This window comes from Acanthisitta chloris, unplaced genomic scaffold (genome assembly GCF_000695815.1).
Source record: "Acanthisitta chloris isolate BGI_N310 unplaced genomic scaffold, ASM69581v1 scaffold1259, whole genome shotgun sequence".
NCBI classification, from domain to species: domain Eukaryota; kingdom Metazoa; phylum Chordata; class Aves; order Passeriformes; family Acanthisittidae; genus Acanthisitta; species Acanthisitta chloris.
In genome coordinates this window covers 39,281-58,163 of record NW_008689571.1, presented here as the reverse complement: position 1 = coordinate 58,163, position 18,883 = coordinate 39,281, and the positions used below count along the sequence as shown (strand labels likewise).

Here is an 18,883-nt window from a genome sequence, read left to right as displayed (position 1 = left end):
AGGGACAGAACCAGGCAGTAGCTCTACTTCCTGTAAAGTTAGGATAATCACTTTTCAGCTGATCAACAATTAACTTAAGGATGCAACTGTTCCCTGTTTGTGTGGACAAACAAACACCACCCTCCAAGCTCCTCCCTGTTGGAGCTTGGAGAGAACACACTCTGCTTGGCTCAGTCTTCAGGATGAGGCTATGGCCAGTTCTGCCCCTGAACCCATAGCCAAGTGTTCACCCAAAGGATGTCCAGCTACAGCTGCTGTAGCCAGTCAGAGTGGGACAGCTGCAGAGCACCTAGAACTGGAAGCATTCCACAAATTTTCTTGCCTCATATCAATTCATTATACTTAAAAACAAGACTATAAACTCTTCTGAGAAAGCAATAATCCTTGTTTATATTTGCAGCCCACCTTAGTTTCCTCTTGGTTCTTGCCAAGAATTTTTCCTATGAGGCTGAGTGTGTCAGCAAGTCAGTGACTGACATGCACTTCAAATACAAAACCACCTTGCACTGTACCACTGCATGTAGTTCAGGAATTCTGCTCCAAGTTGTCAAAAGTTGCATAATGTGCTTTTCCAAGAAGGAATGCCCAGGGATCATATTTAGCCACATTCCAGTTAGCAGTCTGAGACCTTATCATTTCCTAGACCTTCAAAGAACAACTGCACAAGAACACCACCTTTTTTATCTCATTAACAAGGCTCTTAATTCCCTTTATTTTAAAATTTTATGTACATATGAATGATCTGTATAATGTACACTCAATATAGAAAGTTTTTATATACTGGATAATGTATAGAACATTTCACAATTACACTAATTTCTTACATAACATGTCAACTTTAAGGTTTTTTTGCTGAAGCTTTGTCAATTTGGTCAAGCCAGTTATACATACGAATGTCTAATGCTGTTTGATCCGAGGAAGAAGATAATGTTAATGACTAAGGACATGAGTGAACTGGTGCAGGGACAAACCCTTTGCAGGTCATGTTCCATTGGAGTGATCACATCAGACTGAGAAAAGAAGGGATGCCCTTTTAGTGGGGGTTGGTGAGGTCCAAGTTATTTTAGCCCAATTCCTCTAGACTGTAGCTCAACTCCAGTCATGCTAATTCATAAAATATAAAAACTAGGAAAGTTTGATTCACAGTCTTGTAAACAAATATAAAGGAACAAAATGTGCTTATGTACAACAAGAAAAAAAATTCTTGTGTACCCATTTCAGCTGATCCACAGAGTGCTTTCTTGTGTTACAGTGTGGTAGTTAGAATCACTGACTTTTTCCTAGAAAAAAAAAAGTCATAGAAAAAGGAATAACACTGTCATAAACACCTGGCAAGGCAGTAAGTTTACTTCAATGTGCTGGAGGAAAGTGCTGTTCCTCATCACTGGCCAGTCTGCCTTTGTGTCTCTCACAAGGATTTCCAGTCCTTAGCTGACATCTCCCACTTCGTTGTCTACCGGGGGTGGTACGTTGGGCATTACAGATGACGTCGTCCCTGCAGTAAGGTAACCAGCAACTCCAGGGCCTTTCAGGGAGGAAACAAATACTGGTGATTAGTTTTCATTCTACAGGGTGATTGAACAGCTTTATTCCCTCTGGTAACACTCAAATACATCATCTAAGTCAAGCAGACATCTTACACAAGAACATTTTAGAGTTTTTGTTCAGATTCTTTGAAATCTAGGAACACTAGGAACTAAGGCTTCTTCAAGCTAAGTGGAGTAGCTTGTGGAGGCCATTCTTGGACTTGCTCAGTGTTTTTATTCTGATGTGCCAAATAAAGGACCCCAGCCACCAGCATTACCCATCTCACCTGCCACCATGGAAGCAGCAGTAAAGAGGGGGTGACCTTCCCTTGCTAAGGAAAGGCCCTGCTATGGAAGTGAAGAGAGTTCAGGCATGTGTTACACTACTGGGGTCCTTATATTTGCTTTCAGTGTTGTAAAGGTTTTTCCCAGCTGCATATTTCAAGGAAGCTCAAAGGGCTGCCCCATGAAGAAGCAGAACTGCCTGAAGCTTGCCTAGGCAGCATTTTGTGCCTTCAGTTAGGAAAAAGTAACAGCATTCTTGGGATACACTAACTCTGTACTTGGAGATGCAGAACTCCATAGCATCAATAAATCTGTGTTGATTACTGTGGGGGCAGTCAGTTTTGCACTGCAGGCAAAGCCCTGCTCCCTCAAAGCTTGGAATTAAAAAATTAGCCATGTAGACACTTTAAACTATTGCAATAAAAACTCATGTTGTGGCGTGAGGTGTTTCAACAGCAACTCTTATCAGATTAATGACTGTAGAAAATTGCCTATCCACAACATATTCCTGTACCAATCAACTTGGTATTACACCTCCACCCTACACTGCCAATATTCAAAATGGTAACTTCTGCTGGGTCCTGTACTCTCCCCCCTTAAGTCATCCTCACTGAGTTCTCCCAGATATGCTATCTCTTCCTGCCCCACCCTCCCTTCTCACACCGCAGCCTGGAGCTAGAACATCAGCATGTGGTTTGTCTCCTTGCAAACATTTGTACACTACCACTGAGGAAGAGGGCAAAACAGGCAGTGCCTTTGGTAATAAACTCTCTGGCTTCAGGAGGGAACCTCTCTTTGCCAGCCCACCTGTGGCACCTGCCAAGAGTCATCCACTGTTACATGTCCTAGTGCAAAAATTCCCAGGTTATCTTGGGCCTCAAACTTTTCCACTACAGAAGATTCCTAACATAGCTATCTTGGGCCTCAAACTTTTCCACTACGGAGGATTCCTAACATAGTTCAGAAGGTCAGTTCCTGTGTAGTACCAGCAAGTACCAGCCACTGCAGTTGTCAGTGTCCTGCTCCTGTGTGCTCGAAGAAGGGAAGTTTATCGGTGTTGGGGACCACACATTTGTCACAGCTCTAGGACATGCATCTGTTACTTGGAATGCAGCGAGTGCAGCGTGCGTTCTGCGAGGTGGTATCTACCTGCTTTAGAGAGCTACACAGAAGTTAGCAAGCTGCCTGACAGAGCAGATCTAAAGCCCACTTCTCAGGTGAAGGGGACTGCTGCCAGTTAGAAGGGAAGGAGAAGAGACACCTGAGGGAAGAGAAATAAGCAAGGGAAGTTTCAAGGGAAGTGCAAATAGCAAAGCAATTTGAAGCAAGACATAAGGCAGAATACAAGATAAGGCAGGTTAAAAGTAAAGCTTTTAGTTTGGTTTCCACCTACACTTTGCATTTGTAAAGCATCTTCATTCTACATTGGCAAGCACTTAAACATTAGGCAATTTAAAAGCAGCACAGGCCTTAAGGCAACTGGAAAGCTATGTTGTCCCTGGTCTCAAGCCTGACCACGTCTGGTACAGTTTCAGTTCTTGGCCAGTGATCAGCCACCATTTTCTTCACATTTCTAAATTTATAGTGTTTATGAAATACCAATGAAATTCAATACCAATTGAAATTCAGGCATTTGACAAGGTGGCATTAAATGTTACAATAAACAGAAAAGTCCTGTACAGAGCTAAGACACCAAGTCTTTCCCATGCAGAAAAATGCATTAAGTGTTGCAATAACAACCTAACCTTAACCTACTCCTAAAATACTAAGCATCTGCTTCTAGAATGTGTAATTCCTGACTTGAAAGGCTCTTGCCTCCTCTTTTTTTTGGAAATACATGCTAATATCTTGCAAAAAAACCTTTGGCCATCTGATTTAGATCTCATTAATTCAGTTACACTCAAAAGCTTTACCAACACTCCTATACTAGATTAGATGAAAAGTTCCACGTGGCACATGCACATGTTTTTACACTGGCCTGTCACAAAGTTTGGATAAAGCCTTGAGCAATCTGGTCTAGTGGGAGGTGTCCCTGCCTAGGGCAGGAGGAGTTGGACTAGATGATCTCTAAGGTCCATTCCAACCCCTTAACATACTATGATACTATGACTTTAAAACTTCACCTGGGAGGCAAAGCTTTTAAGATCAAACCATTGTTCAGCTGACAGCTACTGAGGAAACAGAAGTTTGCATCACATGTCACTTTAGACAAAGTTTGCTGCAATGTCATTTCTTGCTATATATGAAAATATTTCATGTGATAGCAAAGTTTTGGACTGTGATCCTGTGTCTATCAAGTGCTGCACACGAGTGAGTAAAGAAGAATCAGAATTCCATTTGCTGTGACATAACTGTTCTAAGATTATGTCTGCACTATGCCATTACCAGCAAGGAAGTTCCCACGAGTTGCTCTCCTTTGTGTGCACACAGTGCTGAACTGCTTTTCTACATTGCCAGAGGGACTGGGGTGGCACCAGCAGGGGACTTACCCAGTGGTGGTGGGTGGCACCAGCAGGGGACTTACCCAGGGTGCACCACAGCTGCAGTCCAGCTCTAAGTACAGGCATGAGGCCATCCTGCCAGTGCACTGAGTCTGGCTGGCACACAGCCTCACACACCAAGCTATTAACATTCCAACTGGTCCAATACTACATCTACCTGCCTAACACTAAAGCAGTGTAATCCACAAGGCCAATGAATACAGACAGTCTAAGTGATTTTTTTTTTTTTACTCCTCCCTCCAACCTTGGAAAATCACATGTTCTAGACCTGAAGCAGACTGATCCTGAGAAAGCATGGAAAGTTACTGTGATTCATTAGTTCCAATTACATCTCTGCTTTATCACTACAGAATACTTGCAAATCTTGCCAGTGTCCAGATTCCATTGCTCTGATATTTTACAAGTAGGTACACCTAAGACTATCCAGAGAAATATCTTCTCAACCACGAAAAAAAATTAAATAAAATTGGCTTTTGATACGTGTTTAAAAAACTTACTTTTTTTTACAGCATTGCATGTTCAGACCATGAAAAGGCACTAGATCCTGGGGATAAACAGTATCTCCAGAGTCTGACAATTAAGAAACCATTCAGTATTGATTCAGAACATAAACAGGGAAGGGTTGCTAACCTGTGAGGTATCCTGCTGTTTGTGTCTCAGAAATGAACAAGTCATGTTTCTGATCCTTGAAGGCACTCCACACAGAAGAACGAGACAGAATTTCATTTACCTATGGTATTTGAAGAGATTAACACAGTGAGCAAGTTCTAGCTGAACAAACTCATTTTGTAGAAGCAAATCATTCTGAAGGAATTATCACAGAGCATGGCAGTAGCTCAGCTAATTCACACACATTTCCAAGGAGACTTGCTTTGCTATGTGAATTGTGCAGCTGAACACAACACCCAAAAAAAGTCATTTAGTAGCTTGACTTTGTCCCTCATTCCTCAGTTAGGTGACAAGGAAAAGCAATCCTACAAGCAGCCACGCCTAGAGCTGAGGTAGAACAGGACTTCTGTGCTATAGCAAGATTGGGGCTGGGTCTTTCTTCCAAGTTGTCCCTATCTCCCTCTCCTTGACAAAGCTTTCAACACAAGGGTAAAAGAAAGGCACAGGTCCTGGGACAAATTTTACCAACTTCAATATACATCCATAAAGCTACTACAGTTGTCTATTTATTCAGGAAACAAAAAAGCAGTTTACATTTGTAACACAAATTCTGAAGAGTTGTCAGTAGAAGCCAATTAGCTTCTAAAACATTTCTGCACTTGGGATTGTCTTTTTTGTTTGTGTTCTTAACATGCATTGAACCAATTACTTCTCCACAAGAGATGAAGATGTTACAACCCATAATGATTTTGTAGTTATAGGATGTAACATTTTAGGCAGAATGATGCACATGACAGCCAGAAGATTAAGCAAGAGTTGTTCAGAGTTTGATCCTCCAAGTGTCAAAGCCCAGCTAACGACCTGTCAGTACTTACCTGTTCCCCATACTGCAGGCTGCGAGACATGGATTTCAGAGTTTTAACAATCTGAGCTTTGGTTGCAGATGGGCTTTCCAGGTTCTCAAGACCAACACCTTCAAGCAGCTTTAGAAGATAAGGGACCAAATCTGCTTTCAAAGCCTGCAAACATACCCAAATGAGTTGTCTTAAAATGGACTAGGAAGTTCCATCGAGTTGTTTCACATTACTAGCATTAGTGTGAACCAGTAGTGCCAACAGCTATTCCTACATATGCTAAGGCTGGTCCATTTTTCCTGAGTTGTATGAATACATACAAGTGAAAGCAAAGACACTGTCTAGCACTTCTGCTCTGTCTAGGTGTGACCTCACTTGAATTAGATGGCATTCCTAAGTTACGTTTCCTCAGTGGACACAAGCCAACACTATCTAGGACCCTATGCAGTAAGCTCCAATACTCAGGTAACACCCTTGAACAGGTCTGCATTTCAAAAGAAACTTTGCCAACATGAAAAGCACATTAGTTAAGTGTCCAGAAGGCTTCCCAGAAACCATCTAAGTTGATCAGTACCTCTGTTCTTATCAACAGTTGAGATACCCGAAGATAAAAACATCACATTTTCACAGTCTGAGCATGTGCTACTTACTTGGGCTACTAAGTCAGTTTGTTCCTTCTGAAACATTCGATTCAATGCTTCACAGGCTACACCAACTATATCTGATCTCTTTTTCATTCCATTCATGAGAGGGCTAATGGTCTCTAGGGATGCCATTGCTCGAACACAAAGCTGTAGAGAGACAGAAGTATCCAGAGTACTTTATTTTACGCTAAGGTTGATGGTTATTGCAGATATCAGTCTTTATCCATGCCCCATGAATTAGCTACAAGCCCCTGCTCATCTGTTACACAGTATTTAATAGTTAGAATAATGCCCCTCTAGAAACACTACTGAACAATACTAACTCCAATTATGCTTCTTCTCCCCTTGAGCACTTAAGTGATTCGGTACCTCATTGTCAGACAGTATGTGCATGACACGAATGGCACTTTTTGGAATGGCATTGTTCTTGTGATTCATAGCCTGGATTATCTTGTGAAGATGACCAAGTGGAGGAACTTGATCAGCTAGCTGAGGCTGGGCACTGAACAGGCACACAGTTGCTGTGGTAATGGTTTCTAAAGTTTCCCCCTGCAGAAAATCAAAAACCAACAAAGTATAATTCAGTAAAGTCTTATGTATCACCATAGTAACAATATTTCTCTCTTGCTCAGCATTATAGACTTTTTCCCCAATGCTTTTATGTTGCTTTGCTCTCAAATTGTTAAAACAACAAGTTAAGAATAATGATTATAATCTCCAATAGTGTCAGACATTCCCTAGCTTCATGAACACAGGTCACACAGATCTAAGAACAATCTCCAGTATCTAGAGAATCCCATGTCTGGCTGCAGCTTCTGCATGCACAGCAGCACAGTGTGCCAGCCAGCTTGGTGGAAGCTTGGTAGCATGAATGTTCAGGCTGAACCACCTGAATTCTTATAGAGTTCAGCAGCACTCACCACACCTGGTGTGTTCTGCATGCCTCTACAAACTGCTGGCACATCTTTGTAATAAAGAGGTCTGTTTTAGTCAACATGCAAGTTAGTTTCCACCTTGCAAGTCTAACCCAGAATCTGAACAATGTTTAAAATTCAGTTTTTAGTACCATTAAGTTGCTGACTTGAATATTGTTCTCATTCAAACTCTAACACGTTAGCTCTCCCCATTCCACTAATTAAGTGGCAGCCTTCTGTATGTCCCAGAATTTACACCAGAAGGGGATGTTAGTGTTGCAGAAGGACAACAGAAGTGTCGAGAGCTGAAATTTTTTAGGCTTTGTAGGCAAATGCCATTTTCTTATGTTGGTCAGTCATAGAATAATTAAAACGTATTTCATTTGTTAAGCCTCATCTAGCATAGAATAAGCCTCTAGGACTTAAATGAAGCTAGTTCTGTGGCTTCAGGGTCTTTTAAAGCACTGCCTCATGTTCAGAAGTTGCCTACACATATCTACATGCTTCTATGGAAAGTCAGAAAACCTCCAGTGTCAGAGACCAAAAATTCTACATGCTTCTATGGAAAGTCAGAAAGCCCCCAGTGTCAGAGACCAAAAACCCCATTCATGTCGGGAAGAAAGTGTGAGAATCTATATTAATCAGACACTAAAAGACTAGTACCTTCAGACTGCTAAACAAATTCAAAGAGCAGGATCAGAAAAAAATATCTTACATGGGGGTTATTTTTCTCCAGTAGTTCAGTAAACTTTTCCAACAGTGCAATGAGAAATTCTCTTGGTTTCCGTAAAACCCAGGCCGGCTGGGCAATAAAAATCCTTAGGAAGACTCCCCCCACCGAAAGTTCACCTTCTGCCTCACCATACACCACAGCAAAGTCTTCAGGCAGCTGTTGAATTTAAAGTAGAAGGAGTTATGGGCAAAGGTATATGCAAGAGCTGCAAATGTTTCTCTAAGGGGTCAGGGTCACTAACTGTATTCTTCAAAAGGGAGCTGTGCAGGACCAATAAACACTTCATCTTGAAGGAACATGATGTAGGAAGTGACAGTACTACCACAGTGAACTTTTCTTTCAAAAAACCCACAAATAACTGAACCTACAACTATAATAGTGATAAACCCTAGTTCAAGAGAAGTACCAGTAACAAGGCTGATGATACAACAGCCCTTTCATTCCTTTCCTGCACACCCAGGGGAAGGTTTCTCACCATCAACCAAATGAAGATTCCAGTTTTCATCAGGATTAAAATAGCCATCCTGCATGTGCTTAGAAACTGGTTTAATGCTGAACTAAAGCATTGTTGGGAAGAAATCACATTTGGCCTTTCACAGATACTCGAAATCCCACAAACTGAAACACCTCACTGACTGACCTGAGGCAAGGGAATGGCTCAGGACAATATTTTTTGAGACTTGGTGACTTACTAAAGTTACCAAACATCTACCAATAGCAAGATTACTACAGCTAGGTTGTAAGTGACAGAACATTTTCCTACAAACCAGTATTGTCCTTTGTGGCTGACTTTTGATGTATTTAGAATTACCTAAATTACCAGAAAATTCACAGTATGCTGACAGTGGTTTTGCCAGTAACTGTCTCAATTTCAAGTTATGAGTAGTAACGAAAGCATCAATTCAACACTAAACCAGTTATGTTTTCAGTTGTGAACAGTTTTGTTCACAGCACAGCAGTAAACTCCTGTTGGTACTTTCAGAGGAAAAGCTGTCAAGAGTCATACATATGCATCTATTATCAGCTGGCTTATAGTCTCCCTGGACCCACTCGAAGTAGAAACAGAATACTTTTACCTTCCAGTTAGTGTCAGGGTTGTCCCTCTGAAGTTTAAAGTGCCTTTAAAAAGAAAGTAAATTTTATTGAGCAGTACAAGAAACAATCGTCTTCCCTGCTTGACACCTCAGTCTCCCCTCAATCATTGAGAAGCAGTTCCACCTCCTAAATCCCATTTTCTCCCCACTGTAACCCCCTCCACATCTTACAGCAGTGAGCAAATACCTGGTCTGTGCACAAACTGCACCTGCATGACCGAGTTACAGGCACAATACACAAACAGTGAACAAGTTTCACTAAAGACTGGCTTGCAAGGACTCTACCTTTTACAGGCAGAGCTCTGTCTGACAGTTCTACAACTACTCTGGGTTTACTGCCACCAAGAATGTCTCAGTTAAGGGTACACTAAATCAATAGGTCTCCACATACTCAAGCATCATTTCTCGAACTGTTGTTGATACTCTCTCCCTGGAGTTGTCATTCCAAATTAATTCTGGATTTTCATGAGTTCCCTCAAAGATATGAACAGCAGCTTCAGGGTTGTCTCTCATGGCATCCATGAAGACTCCAGGTAAAAATTTCATAAGTGTAATTCTAACCTAGAAGAGATGAACAGAATTGACATTTAGTATATCATAAGACAAACTAACTGACATGACAAAATTAATTAACAGAAAAAGGAAGTCCAATTGTCTGTAGTGCTACAGTTGTCAACTGCTAGAACACAACATAAAATAAAACAGTGCTATCATTTCGAATAGCAATATCCAGTGACAATGAAATCTAGGTCTCTAAAGGCATTGCAAACAGAAACCAAACTACTTGTAGTTACAGTAAATACAACAGCTTCTCTAAATCTGCTCATAAATGAGGAGTTAATTATTCTGAAAAAGCCAGATTGCTCTTTACATGAATGTTTCAGACACAGGAGTTTTTTTGCTGAACTTTAGAGAAAGGCAGGTAATAACAAGATAAGAATTCCAACACAAGCTCTTAAGATTCTTACCTTTGGACCCACCAGCTTATCTGAAGTCATTTTGGCAAAAAGCTCTGCTGTTTGGGCTCGGACCTGTGGATGAGTTGAGTTGCAAAACATATCTAGTAAGTAGATTAAAGCACCTGTAACAAAAAGATAGAAAAACATGTTGTTTTTTTCTGGTCACAAGCAGTAGGAATTCACCAATTCCACAGTGATTATTCTAAAGGGAAGAGTGGCCACTGTATCCACTAGTCCAGTGTTGCAGAAACATTTGATTTCAGTGCAGTACTGTACCTTTTGCCATGGCCTCTTTAATTATTTTTGTGCTAGATGTCAAAGCATACAAAGTTTCAAGGACGAGCTGCCGACCTGTCAAAATGGAAAGTATTAAGAACTTTTTGTCATATAGACTATGAACTAAACAAACATGAAAGTAAGTGACCGTAACAGACAGCTGTACCAAAACTGAAATAAACCTTATGCCAATTGCAAGCTTAGGGATTTCTGGCTAAACTCAGTTAGTTAAGGAATGTCAAATCAATGATACATTCTAGTACAATAAACCTGCTAATTAGATGTTTATTAGCTAAATCCCCTAAAACAATAGTCATTGAAAAACTACATAATTCAAAACCAATCAGAATACCTGCAATTCATTTGTTTCAGCTCACACATGTAAGACAAGAAATTAGTTATACAGAACATTTTTTAAAATCATCTTCCCTAAGAGGCTGTTTTAACCTAAAAGTCAACTGTAAGCTCAGCCAGCTGCATTCTAATTAATTTCTGAGTTGGAAACCCTTTGCCTTTCAAGACAAAGAATCATATGGTACATACTTGAAGGTAAGGAATGCAGGAGAGCCAGTAAGTTAGCAAGAACCATCGCCTCAGCAACGTTGTTAACACATTCCTGGTTACTTGTTACTATGTTCACTACCTGTAAAAGATCAGAAACAACACTTGAACATATTCCAGCAGTTAAAACACTGTCCAGAAAATGTAGTGTATGATGAAGCCAGGCAGCTCACTGGCCAATAGAGCTGGTATTTACCAACTTACTCCTGCCACCAATTTGTCTTATCTCCTCAGGAAATAAGGGAGCAAACACTCAGGGCAAGAATCTACCACACATTCCTCCAAGAACAAACTGAAACCTTGGAACCTCAACCTTGATGTTTTTCAGATGCTACTCTAACAGTTACACAATCAGGTTTGTCTGTGCTGGTTATGCAGAACATCCAGACAGGAAGGTTTGGGGTTTTTTTTGTTTGTGGCTGTTTTGGTTTTCTTTTTTTGTTGGTTGGTTTGATTTTTTTACCTCCAGAGCCAACTGCTGCACCAGGCCAGCTCCATGAACACGCAGAAGGGAGAATATCAACTTAAAATGCCCTATGCATTCACACTCAGAACCTGTAAAAGACCAAATGAGTTACTCTCCATGTTAGCCAAAGCATTCACCAAAGGCCACCCCAAGCCCACATTTCACTATACAGAGAGGTGTTAAGACTACACTGCTGTATATAGTCTGCCACAGTAGTTAAAACAGCTCGTACAGGACAGCTACAGAGTTAGAAAATGATGAAATCCTCTCATTAATCTAGCTTCCACAGAATCTCAGGTTGACAGTATTTCAAAAGCAAAGGATACCTCCTCCCTCTAAGGCAAGTAACTGACCTAGTTCTTGGACTACCTAGTTACCTGCATTCTTACAAAAGAACTAAACAAGTTCCATCATTTTAATTTAGCATAAATCATCAGTACTTCTAGTCTTCAAATACACTTGACCTTTTAGAATCTCCCAGCTTGGACTAGGTTTGATATCTGCAACAGTAAGCTTGTAACTGCAGAGAATCCAGTCTGAGAAAAACCTAACCAGCTATTATTAGAAGCCACAATTGGAAAATGATTTGCTTTTACACCTGACATATAATATAGCAGAAAAACGTCCTTATTATTTCTCTCAGTCTTTTCCAGTCTGTACATTGATATCTGCTCATAAATCTTTGCTGGTAGTAGCTGCCCAGCCTCAAGAATGTTTTCTCCTGATTTATTAAGGCACTGACACAGGTATCATTCAGGTGTTTACTAGCATGCAGTATTCAGTTCAAGGAGATTCTTTTTGATGCAAGGACCTTTAAAAATCAGTTACAGATTCTTTGAGGAATTAAAAAGTGTTTCATCTAAGAGGTTTAAAACTTCCTGGCAACAGCAAGCTAGAATTAGAGTTAAAACCTAATGTTTCAGAGAATAGATAAGGCTTGGATTTCACACAAAACCTCAATACATCTACTGATAATGCTCTCCAGAGGAGGAAAAAATAGCAAGCCTGTATGGCTTATCAACAATGTTGAAGTCTGTAGGTCAGCAAAATAAGCTTCCTTCTCACTGGTAAACGAAGACTACAGAGGGTCCACAAATTTTAAGGTTGTCAGCTAAAAGCTTTAGCAGGGAAGTTCAGTTTTAGGCCTACCTGGGTTGTGTTTTATCACATTTCTCAGAGCCTCCAGGGCCATTTCAACCCTCCGTAACCGATCTCCATGTTGATTGGACTCTACTTTCCCAGTCTGTGTTATTGCCATCAGCGTATGAAGGTACTGTGCTTGTGAGCCTACGTAATCCAAGAGGCTTGCAGCAAATGCTTTAGGAAGCTTTAAAGTACAGATGAGAGTATTTTTAGTTGTGTGATGCATCAGTATTCACAGCAGAAGAATAATCCGAATAACTTCTCCCACATTTCACATATCCCCTTCTTCCAGACAGGCAGACAGGAAACAGTTCTCTATGATCACTATAACACCTGGAGCACATCAACCCTATTTCTGGCTAAACATACCCTTAAAAAGCTGCCACTGCTTCAACAGGTGTATGTTTGCCCCTATATATAGATGGACTGTAAAACCACTAGGCAGAATCACCACCTCCTGGAACTACTGAAGCAATCCAAGTTTCTCTACAAGCTTGTGCTGCAGACAAGTCATTAAGACATCCACTGCAGCTCATCTTATGACAGACTCATGCTTTTTAATTTATTCTGCTCCAGCAAAGAGGTATCTCCTAACATGCTGATCTTGCAGGAAATTTCCGTAAAAATTTATATTTTTTTCTATTCTGTTTGCAATGACAGATAAACAGGACGAAGTAACATTCCAAACACTGATTTCAACAGGAAGGTTTTATCTACATCTCACCTCTAGCTGGAAGGTAGGGACTTCATTGTAGACTCTAACAAAAATCTCTCCCACAATAAGTTCCTTCGCATGGTCACTGAAGACAAAGTCAGATCCATAGCTCTTGTCACAATCACCCTTTAAACAGAGGTAAACAGCACAGGCTCAGACAGAAAATAATCTTATAAAAAGTGTAAAGCTATAATCCAATAATGAAATAGGCAATATTTGAACCAAAAACTTTTGCTGAAGCATTAAGTCAGAAGCTCAGACAGAAACATAAGAAATAAACAAGTAAGCTCTGTTTTCTTTTTAAAACTACTGAATGAAGGAAGTGTTTTAGGAGCAGACAACAATGGATACTTATATTGTGATACCACTGCATCACTAGTGTATATACCAAAACACAAACTAATTTTTTTTAAAAAAGTGGGATTTATATAGTATCTTACTCTCTTAATCATGCTTTCTTGCTGAGATTCCAAAAACTCAAGTAATTCAGCTCTTGTCCCATTGTTCCAAATCAAGTAGGGGTTCTCTGTGTTACTGTTAAGCATCTTCAGAGTCTAAGAAATAAGAAATTTACATGATGCAACACATTCACAACAGTTCTGGATAGTTATGCACAGGAATCAGCATGTTTCATGATATTAGTTAATCCAATCTCATTAGCAACTAGACCAATTACATAAGCAAGTTTGAAGTGTGAAGTTTCCCATACTGGAAAAACATACTGGAAGAACAGTATGTGCAAGTAATTTGATACAGTACAATCTGTATTTTAGTTTTACTTTCTTCTGCCTTGAGCCACACACTTACTTCAGATTCTACATCTACATTTGACTGTGAGCACCAACTACCAACAGTATCTCTTTGTAGATGACTTCCCTGGCACCACTCCTAAAGAGTTTAGCCTTTGCTCTCCATCCTCATTGTCTCCTTAAGCTTTCAGCAACTAATTCAATTTTTGTCCCCATTTTTTTTTCTGCAAATATAGGGCACTGTTCCTGCCCACAGTGTTCGAGGCCAAAACTGCTCCTTCTCCCTGCTGTCCTCAGTATCAAGTTGGTCTAAGAGTTCAGTGTTTTAGAAGTGACCAGGTATACTCCTTCTGTAAATCACTAGAGCAAATTTTGGCTCACAGATGCTTACCTCAGTAGGACTGACCACAGAGAGTTTTCTGGCAATATAGGGTGTCAGCATTCCAGCCAAGCTTTTCCTGATTGCTGGGTTTTCAGGTGTAGCTTGTTCTTCAGAAAGATACCCACCAAGGCGACTCAAGGCCAGGAGACTGAGCTTAGCAAGGCTATTTGCAACCTCCTGAAAAATACAAAGACAGTTTGAGAAAACCTGGAGCTTAAGAAGTATCAGAATAGCCAGAAAGAGCTGTCCAACCCTTCTGCACCAGAACAAACAAAATCAGTATTCTCTATTTATCTGGGCTTAACAAATGCAGTAAGACATGAGCACTGATAAGTAGGAAAAACTGGAATAAGAAGATAAGCTGAAAGTCACAAAAGCTATTTAAGTGTAATGACATCTGACTAAAGAACAGCTCCTGCTCACATCATCAAATACTTGTTATGCTGATATTTTATAACAGTGATACAAGAATTAATCTCTATAATAGTGGTCAGTAGCTGAGGAAGAAAATACCATATTTAGGGGCTCAGCATTTGAGGAAATGCCCATAGTTGTGTGGCAAGGGGACAATACAATCCTAACATACATTTTAGATAAGTTCAAGGTATCACTAGACAACGCTTTTTCAGTTGAGCCAAAAAAAAAAAAAAACACCAAAAAAACCCACACACCAAAAAACAAAAAAACCCACAAAACCACCAAAAAAAAAAGCTAAACCAAAAATACTTTTTCTTCTGATACCAAAATTTTACTTTTCTACTGTTTGCTATGATAAAAGTCTCTTGCATTAAGTCTATTAGAAACTATGGGTTTTGCAGCTTTAACATTTGAACTCTTTACAAAAAGAGAAAAATCCAAAACTCAAACAGTATTTACACTGCTACATAAAATCCCTTTCCAAAACTGCTCTGTTAACATGACCATTCATACAATTCGATGCTTCTAAGAAGTATCTGAACACACTTAGTCTGTTAGCAAGAGATGGCAAGGAACAGCTGTTAGTGTAAGAAATTGTGCACCTTGGGAACATTACCTGGTGGTTTGAATCTTCACTTTTCTGAATGCCACTCTCTTCCAGTGTGTAGTCGTAGTTGAAGAGGTAACCCAGTAAGTACCAGAGAACTCCAGCTTGGAACAAGTGTGTTTGCAGCCAATAATCTAAGGCAAAGGAGCTAACACACTCTACTCCTAGAGCAGCTACTCGTGGTATGTTCTGATGGAGAAAAAATAAGTTTGCCTTAGTACTTGTAATCCAAGAATGCCAACTGGTTTCCATACTGAAGATTTGAAGCCCAAACTTGCTAATTCCAGAGTACTATCTAAGCAGCACAGAGATGAAAACTGAAGTAGACATCTGCAGCTGAAATGTCTGATAACCAACCAATATGGCTAATTAGTCAGCATCTATCAAAGGGAAGAGTACTTGAATAGTTATTTCACATTAGAAAGGAGCATTGATGAACTGGTGGAGAAGCAACTCAAGAAGGTGGCAGAGATTCCCAGGTGAGCTTTTTATGGTGGCACACATGTTCTGCAAGGACTAAAGAACACATAAGCATCTACTGTCAATTACTATAGTGTGGTTTTACCATCTCCTGTTTTCACATACCCCATAGGACATGTCCAAGACAGGCTTTCCTTTATTAATTCAGACAAATTTCAGCATTTATATAACATGAGGCAAGTTCAAAAGACCTAAATGGCAACAAAACTTCTTGAAAGCTGTTCCCAGGGTTTATGCTGATTTAGAAGTCTATCTGCTTATGTAAGATCTAGCTGTAGTACTTTTATCTGCTGATTTAATACAGTAAACCAACAGCTAGACATGTCAGTTAAAAGGCAGAAGTAGCTGAATCTTTATAGTGACTGCATTTTAAGTTCACTAAACAGATTAAAAAAAGTCTTGAGAACAAGACAACAGAGTTCTGTATCTCATAATGATTAGCTGGAATGTTATAGAAGGGTTTGATCAGTCACTGAAATTGTCTCATCTTCCTTAAACCAGAACATTCCCCATTACATTTAACAGTTAAACATTCATTTAGGCAAAGGAAAGGAACTCTTACCTTGCCATAATACAGTAGTCTGCAGAGGTCCTTAATGATGTTAGGCATTTCTGTAATCTTCTCTCTGCATTCCTCAAACTGAGCTGCTACACTGTAACACTTACTAATGTATCCACATACCTACAAAAAGCAGTCTTGTTTTGGTCCCAAGTGGAGGAAAAATGCATGTTTACAATCCTATTTTTAATACATATGACACTATATCAATATTTTATATTACATACATACATTTAGTATCATATTCTAGATATAATATATAGTCTTTTGAGAAGCTGATAAAATCAGTTAAAGCTGCTGCAACTTACCTGTACAGACATATCATCTGGTTTACTAGAACGAGTCAAGACTGCTACACAACGATTAAAAGCTTCTTGCAATACCTGTGAGGATTGGATGATGCACAAGTTCAGTCACAACAAAAATACACAGAAGCTGGCATAAATAAAACATTAGCTGGTAAACTCATTTTTAATGGCTGAAGAGAGATGTTTGACAAAATCTGCTGCTTGCTCAAATGGTTTGTAGGGACAAAATTCCTTGCAAGTGCTGGTATTAACTTTTGGTGCTTTAGAGTTGACAGCCTTCTCACATGCAAGCCAATACCTCAGTCAGTCTGCAGATGACACCAAGTTGTGTGGGAACGTTGATCTGCTGGAGGGTAGGAAGGATTTGTGCAAAGGGATCTGGACAGGCTGGATCAGTGGACTCAGGCCAATTGTATGAGGTTCAACAAGGTGAAGTGACAGGTCCTGCCCTTGAGTCACAACAGCCCCACACATTGCTACAGGCTGATAAAAGACTGGCTGGGAACTGCATGGTGGAAAAGGACCTGTGGATGCTTGTCGACAGGCAGCTGAATGTGAGCCAGCAGTGTGCCCAGGTGGCCAAGAAGGCAAATGGCATCCTGGCTTGTGTCAGAAATAGTGTAGCCAGTAGGACTAGGGCATAGATCATCCCCCTGTACTCGGCACTGCTGAGGTCATACCTCAAGTATTATGTCCAGTTCTGAGTCCTTCACTACAAGACAGACACTGAGGTAACTAGAGCAAGTCCAGAGAAGAGCAATGGAACTGGTGAAGGGTCTGGAGCACAGCTCTGATAAGGAGCTGTTGAGGGAGCTGGGGTTGTTTAGCAAGGAGAAAAGGAGGCTCAGGAGAGACTTTATCACTCTTTGCAACTACCTGGAAGAAGGTTTAGTGAGGTGGAGACTGGTCTCTTCTCTCAGGGAAGAAGTGACAGGACAAGAGGAAATGGCCTTAATTTGTGCCAACAAAAGTTTAGATTAAATATTAGTAAAAATTTCTTCACTGAAAGAGTGGTCAAACATTGGAACAGGCTTCCCAGGGAAGTGGTTATGTCATCATCCCTGAAGACATTTAACAAGACATGTAGACATGGCAGTTAATCACATGGAGCATGATTTAGCAGGACTTGGCAGTGTTGTGATTAATAAGGTCTTTTCCAGCGTAAATGGTTCTAATAATGTAATGTGTGCAATGAAAAGCCCTTCTGCTCAAGTGACTTGTTCATGTTTATCTATTCTTTCACCTACAGAATGCAGCAGCTCTCAGTGGAGTTTTGTAAAGGAGTAGAGAAACACTGTATGTAGCTTGCTTATCCACAGTTCAACAGACAAGCCTAGGTCCACAAAGGGGTTTACTCTGCAAGAGGCTTCTCCTACCATACCCAGAAAAGAGATGGCAAGAACGGACAAGTGTCTCAAGACCCAAAGTGATTCTCAACTGCATCTGATGTCCTATGCATTGAGCATCTAGAATTTTTAGCTGGGGAGAAGTCAGACTAAAAAAATTCATTTCAACATGTTTCTTTGCATTTACCTCGATTCCACTTTCTCTCCTCAGTTCTTCTGCATTTAATGCTGAACAATTGACAGTATGGAAAGCAAGTTCTGTAGCAGCAGGCAACAGAGGAGATTCTTTGGAAAACAAAAGGTCATCTGATGTTTCAATGGTAATAGTCTTTATCAGCATAGGATATCCTGCATACTTGTAAGGTTTCAACTCTGAAAGAGAAAAAAGGTCAATTTTCACATATATATGTGAATCTACACAATTTAAACCACCACAAAATTATCAATGGAAGATATATCAGACATGTAAGGCCTAGGAATCAAAGAAAGCCAACACCTGGGAAAAATTGGAGCAAGACTGAGGAGTCCAGGCAAGCTGACACTTAGCTAACAGAGCTTCACAGGAAGAACCTATTTAGATTGAAAAGACTTATCTCCAGCTCAGTTAACTCCTCCATACCTTCCCAGTGATGCTAGGTCTGTTCCCAGAGAAATACAAGGTTAGCTTTGTCTGTCTGTCTGAGGCCAGGATTGACCAATAATGACCCTGTAAAAACCTTATCCAGTTTGTCACAACAATTAGATGTTTTTAATAC

The 18,883-nt window shown here is 40.2% G+C and overlaps 1 protein-coding gene across 2 annotated transcripts in view; it reads right to left on the bottom strand.

Annotated features, from left to right (window-relative positions):
• Positions 1-683: 683 nt before the first annotated feature.
• The window catches only part of DNAJC13 (DnaJ (Hsp40) homolog, subfamily C, member 13), a 49,506-nt gene continuing 31,306 nt past the window's right edge, over positions 684-18,883 (bottom strand). For both annotated transcript variants that reach the window (XM_009081443.1, XM_009081445.1), the window contains 20 exons: positions 18,316-18,500; positions 16,783-16,857; positions 16,478-16,597; positions 15,445-15,624; positions 14,421-14,588; positions 13,721-13,834; positions 13,290-13,406; positions 12,572-12,749; positions 11,420-11,511; positions 10,939-11,038; positions 10,396-10,470; positions 10,129-10,241; positions 9,552-9,721; positions 9,143-9,185; positions 8,049-8,222; positions 6,789-6,968; positions 6,426-6,566; positions 5,797-5,940; positions 4,943-5,042; positions 684-1,525 (listed from right to left, as the gene is read on the bottom strand). In XM_009081443.1, coding sequence (XP_009079691.1) covers positions 1,428-1,525; positions 4,943-5,042; positions 5,797-5,940; positions 6,426-6,566; positions 6,789-6,968; positions 8,049-8,222; positions 9,143-9,185; positions 9,552-9,721; positions 10,129-10,241; positions 10,396-10,470; positions 10,939-11,038; positions 11,420-11,511; positions 12,572-12,749; positions 13,290-13,406; positions 13,721-13,834; positions 14,421-14,588; positions 15,445-15,624; positions 16,478-16,597; positions 16,783-16,857; positions 18,316-18,500 — 2,567 coding nt within the window. In that variant the 3' untranslated portion in view covers positions 684-1,427. The remainder of the gene's footprint in view (positions 1,526-4,942; positions 5,043-5,796; positions 5,941-6,425; positions 6,567-6,788; positions 6,969-8,048; positions 8,223-9,142; positions 9,186-9,551; positions 9,722-10,128; positions 10,242-10,395; positions 10,471-10,938; positions 11,039-11,419; positions 11,512-12,571; positions 12,750-13,289; positions 13,407-13,720; positions 13,835-14,420; positions 14,589-15,444; positions 15,625-16,477; positions 16,598-16,782; positions 16,858-18,315; positions 18,501-18,883) is intronic.